Source organism: Malus sylvestris, chromosome 12, assembly GCF_916048215.2.
Source record: "Malus sylvestris chromosome 12, drMalSylv7.2, whole genome shotgun sequence".
Classification (NCBI taxonomy): domain Eukaryota; kingdom Viridiplantae; phylum Streptophyta; class Magnoliopsida; order Rosales; family Rosaceae; genus Malus; species Malus sylvestris.
In genome coordinates, this window is record NC_062271.1 from 9,666,402 (window position 1) to 9,673,657 (window position 7,256).

Here is a 7,256-nt window from a genome sequence, read left to right on the forward strand (position 1 = left end):
TCTCCCCTTGGATTTTGAATTCTTCATTTTCTTTGGACTCTTATCCAAATAGTTTTTTTTTAACAAAAGGCATCCTCCATGTTTTGTACCCGTGGGTAGCAAGAACATAAAACAGAATAATTTCTTCTCTCTTTCTTGTGTTGCATCTTTGTATATGTTATTTCCTTGCTGTCCTATTTCTCGGGACTTAAACTTAGAGCTTTGAAATTGCACTTGACAATCTGGCGAAGGAGTAGACTGTTTAAATTTTGGTTTAAAATTTCACGGGGTGGTCTAGGCCACCCCGAAGAAATTCATGGGATTCTTGGAGATTATCTCTGCTGCAGCTGGGGAGGAAGTCGGTGGATTGTTCAGAGTCTCCACCTCCATTTGATTGGTGAAGTATGCCAAACAAAGAGACAAAGGCCTTATATGCCTTTGCTTGTTTCCCTTTCCTCATTTTTTGTTTCTCTACTGCTTTTCAGTTTTGTGTTTGCTGCTACAATGCTTTTTTATTTGCTGTGGTCTCTGCTCTCATTTTGTTCTTTCTGCAACATAACAAGAGAAAATAATAATTTAAATAGAACTTGTTTCATACCTGGTGATGAATGTTCTTCTTTAAATCTCGACTTGAAAGCACGAAATGGTTGAATAGCTTGCTCTCTTTCCTGGCAGCACCTTGTTGCTTTTGGTATTTTCTCTAAAAGTTGCTCTTATTTTCGGCAGAGTTTCCCCTCTTTTTTCTGTCTCTTCCCCCTTTACTTGCTGCAGGTGATGCTTATTTATAGGCATCCTAGGAAAGCTCTGGAATTTGCTACGTGGGGGAAGTTGGAGGCCATGATCTCCTGCCACTTTTACTTAACCTCTCCCACTAACTTGTGCAGTTTTTTTCACACCCTGCAGAGAATGAGGTTTCTGTGTTGCACGTTTTCTTCCCCCTTTTGTAGGAAGAAATTCATATTTATTATTTTTTTATTTGTTTATTTCTGGATCTTGTTTTGTATGTAAGGCCCATTCTTAACTTTTGGGCTGGTTTACATCTTTGTTTTGCCTTGTAGTCTGACCCAATTTGTATGGACTCTATTTCTTTATGTTGTATATTTTTGTTGTTCAACAGTTGGATGCGCCATCGACATGCAAATGCCAGAAATCTCCATTGAGGGAGTAGGTGTGGCTAAAGTGTGCTCAGCTACCTTAGGGGCGTCGTTGGGCCGCTCTGTTACGTTGTTAAGGCTAGGCTTGAAGGGGCGGTAGGGAGCCGTGGAGCTGGGGCCATGTTACATGTAGCAGAAGATGCTCAACTTTCGGTATTAGGTCACTCTAGAGCTGAATAATGGAGCAAGGGTCGGCTAGGGCCATGTGATGCGCAGCAGGAGGTAGTGCTCGACTGCCAGTACATGTTGCTCTTACGTATAATCTTCTGGGGCGACGAGGACAAAACTTGCTTCTGAGTGTTCCTTCTAGTGTTCGTCTGCACTTGGCGTGTCTTTTAGGCCTAGTTGTTGCGTTCATCAGAAAACTTTGCATCTGCTAGGGTCTACGCCTTTATCGTCGTAGGTTTGGATTCGGCAGAATAGTACGTCATGATGATGACTGCGTGCGTTTGAAGGTAAAACTTAAGCTTTTGGGTTACAACAACTATCGCCAAAGTTAGCTTTTGAATTTTTAATAGCATCGAGGAGAGCTTTTGAACTGTAGAATACATGTAATTGTATAATACAGGTAGTCGGGCCCTTATCTCTTCTCGCATGATGGTAGAGCTTATTGCTACTTTAGATACCATTAAACATGCAAATAAGTCCTCCGCTGCTTTTAGGGAGGTGATGTCGGGTACTTCTTCAAGTCCTTGAATGTGCATTGGCGAGCCTTGTCCCAAAGTGCATGCTTCTCTACCAAAGCAAAAGAGTCTGCCAGAGTTAGATCTTCTTTCATGATCAATTTTCTGAATAGCAGGTGGTCTGCTGGAAGACCTTTTTGGAAGACTGCTCTAGCTATCGAGTCGTTGCATCCAACCATCATTGCCTTCTCTGCGTTGAATCTCCTCACATAGTCACGAAGTGACTCATTTGGGTTCTTCTTGACGTCAAACAAATGGTCGGACTTCTTTTTGATCGAGCGATATGATGAATATTCTTTGGTGAAAACCAAAGAAAGTTCATAGAAATTCCAGATGGATTGTGACGGCAGGGTGTAAAACCAATCTTGTGCTTTGCCTTGTAGAGTGGTGGCGAATATCTTGCACATGAGATCATCGTTGTTTCTATAAAGGATCATTGCGCTTCGGTAGTGCTTTAAGTGTCTCTCCAGGTCTTCATCCCCTTTGAAAGATGTGAAATGTGGCATGCTGAACTCGCGTGGAGGCTCTGCCTGCTCGATCTCGTCCGTGAAGGGTGACCTGCTCATGTTAGTCATGTTCCGTCGTAATGCCTCGTCGGTGACCTCGTTGCGTTGGAAATTGTGCAATCGCTTGGTCAAGAGTCTCTCTACTTCTTCCTGAATTTGCCTTTGTTGGGGTAGCAAGGCTTTCGGTTTTCTCCAGCCATGACTTGCTGGTCTAGGCTGCTCTTCCATGTGTCTGGCTCGTCTATGCCGCGGATGCAATGCATGTGGTGCATTCCTAACAGGCAAACGAGTTCTTCGCAGGCTGCTGGTTAAACTTAAGCTAGATTGAGTGACTGCTTCTCTCCGTCCGTCGTGTTGCCTACTCTGATGTGAGGTGGATGATGCTCTTTGCGGGCTTAGTCGCGAATGAACACTTTGCCCGGAAGGTTGCTCATGTTGACTATTGGAGTGTGACCCCAACTGTGAATGTATGCTCATCCGTGGGCCTAGTCGAGAATGCACCCTCCTCCTCACGCTAAGACGGGAGTATACGCTATCTCGAGGGCCTAATCGGGAGTGTACACTGCCCGAACACTCGGCTCATGGCTGGTCGAGTGGTTGCTTGCCGTGACGCTGCTGGAAAGGTTTGTCTGCCCTTGTCTTACTTCAGGATACCTCATCTGGGGCACGTTGGATCCCAGTGCGTTGCAAAAGTTGATTCACCAAGGTTGTCTGTTGTGCAAAGGCGCTCGTCAACTCTATGACTTGTCGAGACAAGTGTTGTTCGCCATTTGGATCGGAATATCTCAGAATGAATACATCTTCTTGAGCAGTGGAAGTGTGGTAGACTCCGGGCGCGAGATTTGAGTTGGGAAATGTCAAATCCGAAGAAAAATATGGTGAAAATGCTCCCGGTTCGATTTTCGGTCTGGAAATTTGAAACCGGGACAGTTGAACTAATTTTGGATCAATTTGGGCTGCTTGGAAAGCCACGGTAGCAGACTGGGCCGCGGGAGTAGGCTGGGCCACGGGAGTGGGCTGCTCAGTGCGTGATGCATGCGGATGCGAGGCTTGGGCTCGGGCTCGTGCAAGCTTGGATGGCACAGCTTGGGCCATGGTGGAACCTCGTCGTGGTGGTACCACTCCGCCTATGACCACATTTAGCCTCATGGATCACCGCGGTCCCATTTCTTGAGTATTAGAATTTTCACTTGTGGAATTTTCTAAATTTCTAGCCATTATATTTTTCTTATTCTTTATCAAAGAACCTTTGCAAATAAAAAATTCTAATCATAAGAACGTATGAAAAATATTCAAATGGACTAAAAAATAGAGAAAAACCTTTTTATGCGAGAATCTTCTACAAGTATGGATCTCACCTCTCAATGAAAGCACCAATTTGTGGATGCAAATTTTTTCCTCCTTGATCTTGGACAAAATTGCACCTACAAAACATATAACATCTTAGGTCAAGGCCAAGAGCCTCACGTGCCCACGATGAATGGGGGGGGCTTTGGCCGAAAAACCTCTGATGCCAAAGTTATAATTTTGAGAGAAAAGTGTTTGAGAGCTTTGGAGAATTTTAGCAAGAGTGAAGACCTAGGTTTTTGGTGAGAATGAGAGTCTATTTATAGGGATAGGGTTCTTGATTTAGGTTGAATTTAGGAGTTATGGGAATAATTGATTAATTAATTTAGCAAATAAAGTTATTGCCAAATTAACTAGATAAAATAGGTAAATATAATGGGATCAACAAGGGTGGCCTTTGGGATTTTTGGGTATATTTTGTAGGTGTTTTAATTGGTGATTAATGGATTAATTAGGAATTAATCCATTAATTAGCCAATTAACCTCCACTTAAATGTAATGTTATGTAGGTTATAAAATAATTACCTAAGATGAGGATGGATAAGAATATCTTTGAATTTGTTACCTATTTTGGACACTTTTGACTTGATTGATGGATGATTGTCCGCTGCTCGTGCGTAGGAATCCCGGTATGCCTCAAGGTTATTTTTGTCCTCTTTTACCCAAAAATCCACGTGTCGTCTTGTGATTATTTTTGGCTCCACAAATGGCCTCATACAAGATGATCCAACTGTTTTTACGGATAACAACAGAATTTTGATCCTAAATTTTATTATTATTATGCATTTAAGAACCGGAAACTGCAAACAGCAAGAATCCTTGACTTCAGGAAAAGCATAAACTCGAGCAGACTTACAGGAGCTCCTGAGCTGGATGCTTCCTTGGAGAACCTTTCTTCATCGAGAAAACGAGATGGGATGCCTTTTTCTGAAACAAATACATAGTTTTAGATTTTTCTTTAGCAAAGGACCATAAATATTCCAGAATATTTATACATACATACATAGAGATCATGGGTACCTTGCAAAAATGGTACAGAAACTTCTCCACCGCCAACTCTCAAGACATTTTTGTTCAAATCTATAATGCACTGAAGACATCTTTAATGTTAGAAGACTTAAGTGACTAACAAATGATGCTCCTCATTAATTACAACAATTGAGAAAGACAGCCTTCACAGAATTTGGAGCATGGATTCTACGTACCTGATGCTTACGGAGCATATCCAACCCAAAGAGAAACTCCATATTCGGAGCATCGAGAACCATCAATGAACAAGGGTAAAATATACTTCCAATCTACAGAAACAATGTTAAAAAGCCTGTCACTCAAGTAAACATTTCAGATAGAGTATAAAATAATATGGATTTGCTCAGCATAGGCAGCTACCTTGATTGGAGCTACATGTATACGACCCAATATCTCTGATTGACCAACTCCATGAGCAATGCCCTTATAACGTTGATCAAAAAGCCTCAACAATCTAGAGAGTTTAATGCCCAAAACAACACAACTTAGGCTTTTACTCCTGTAACTCTCACATTATTCATAAAATATGAAATAAAAAGAATCAAAAGAATTTAATAAAGAAAGCAGCAGTAAAACTTACCAGAAGAGTTGGTCGCAAAGCAAAATTTATGTGGCTAAAGTTCTATGATATATAGTCGGTGAAAAAAAAAAAACCGACTGAGATTGTTGTTGAACTACCTCCTACGGTTCTCTCATGCATCCAAATCAACATCAGTATTCATAAAAATATGAAGAAAAAAAAATCAACAGAAATTCTAATAAAGAAAACAGCAATAAAGCATTCAAAAATTGTCTCCTTTTCACATGAACTTATCTGAGGGTTGGTCGCAAGATCTTATCTAAAAGTGGCTAAAGTGACATGATATAAAGTAGCTAGTGAAAACAACCACTGAGATTGTTAACCAAATCAACATCCGTATTCATCTTAAAATCATGCATGCATATTTATTGTGTTTGGGCCACTAAGTGTCCACCATGAAACACACAACCACACAATTAATAGACAGTGGACCAATAGCCCAGATAATAGCACCAAACTTGCTAATCCAAACAGGCACGAGACTCGAGTACATGATCCAAGCATATTCATCAATAGAATATTAAAATGAGTCGATTGTTTAAATATACTTTCACAACCAGTAAAGAGTAGTCTAATAGTTAAAATTAGCTCATACCCACAACGCTCGGCACAACTTTTTGATATAATAGTTGACTGCGCTCCACTGTCAACAAATGCCTGGATACAAGGGGAAATCAACAAAGTATGTAACTTTTGCAAGTACTTAAAGTACAGACAATCCATAAAGAAGGCTTAGTTGAGATGGATAGCCTTTATTGAGTTGTACAGGAAACATAAAGGGCAGTCGAATTAGGAAGGCAACACAGATGACAGAAAAATATTCCAGCCATCTCATATCACATTGAACTGAAGAGAAAGAAGAGTAACATTCCTCAGCTATTAGGGAATAATTACCTTCAACGGGACACCATTCACTTCCATGTCAACATACAACATAACCTGGAAAAACATAGAACATCAAACAAAATACCAATTTAAAATGATAACACTGGTAGAGAAAGCTGATAATCATACATACCACTCCTGCAAAAGCTTCAGGGTTATGCTCCAGAGCAGCAGCCCAATTTTCATCAATTCCTTTCTGCAAAGGAAATAAGCAATATTAAAAAAGGGTGGTGCTATCCACACACTCCAAAAGGGGTGTGTGGAAGTAAAAAGGGCGTGTGGATAGCACTACCCTAAAAAAAATAAAAAAATAAATAACAAAATACATATTGTGAACAATTAAGAATTGATTTTTAAGAGTACGTTACCACTGCAAATATTTGAGGAAAGAACAACTACAGCTCCAGGTTATTAAAGAAACTATGGAGTTGAATTATCTTCTGTGAACCTCACTCCTTTGACAAAGACAATAATCACATTACCACTAACCTGGCGAATAGCAGCTTCAATCTTCTTCTGGGCTTCAACATCAAAAGCAACTGATCCTTACACTATCTGCAGTGACGACAATGTCAGACAATGTCAATGGTTGTTCTATCATGTAAACAATCTCGTTTGAGATATAAGTGCAACATCATAAATTTTTTATGTGAAACAATGAGAATGAAGCTCATTCGAATTTAGAATCAACAAATTTCTAGCAAGTGCCTACATGTTTTACATTATACAAGCTCATTTTCAAAATAAAAGGCAGGTATATGGTGAGGACTGCATAATCATATTAAGGAACTGAGTTCCGAGAGTTGGCTTAATGCTTTGGCGAGGACAGTAAACACCACATCATCCCAGTGGTACAACCCTTACTCTGCTTCTTACTCAGTATAACAGTAACTAGTACATTTCATTACAATATCAATCTTTACAACAACCCTTTCCCTTTTACAATACTCCTTTATATAGTAACTAAGCAGCTTCCTCCCTAAGTCACTCCCTAACAACCCTTAACCGCCAACCAATTCCAACTAATTCTTTCTTGTCCTAGTCAGCACTCCCAACCTTATGTGTCACAATACACGGCATCCTATCACCCAGA

The 7,256-nt window shown here is 40.4% G+C and overlaps 1 protein-coding gene across 1 annotated transcript; it reads right to left on the reverse strand.

Moving 5' to 3' along the window:
* Positions 1-4,428: 4,428 nt before the first annotated feature.
* LOC126593349 (protein DNA-DAMAGE INDUCIBLE 1-like) lies at positions 4,429-6,704 on the reverse strand. The gene is made up of 8 exons (XM_050259393.1): positions 6,653-6,704; positions 6,297-6,359; positions 6,173-6,217; positions 5,874-5,935; positions 5,059-5,152; positions 4,875-4,967; positions 4,690-4,759; positions 4,429-4,596 (listed from the first exon to the last, which is right to left on the reverse strand). The coding sequence occupies exons 3-8, from the start codon at positions 6,212-6,214 to the stop codon at positions 4,448-4,450; spliced, it is 510 nt and encodes a 169-aa protein (XP_050115350.1). The 5' UTR covers positions 6,215-6,217; positions 6,297-6,359; positions 6,653-6,704; the 3' UTR covers positions 4,429-4,447.
* Between the last annotated feature and the right edge of the window lie 552 nt (positions 6,705-7,256).

Excerpts from the sequence above, each read along its gene's own strand:
- LOC126593349 (XM_050259393.1), bottom strand. The coding sequence starts at position 6,214 with ATGTTGTATGTTGACATGGAAGTGAATGGTGTCCCGTTGAAG. Across the intron at positions 5,936-6,172 it reads TGAATGGTGTCCCGTTGAAG|GCATTTGTTGACAGTGGAGC; the intron begins GTAATTATTCCC and ends CCTTGTATCCAG. Across the intron at positions 4,968-5,058 it reads TACATGTAGCTCCAATCAAG|ATTGGAAGTATATTTTACCC; the intron begins GTAGCTGCCTAT and ends TTGTTTCTGTAG.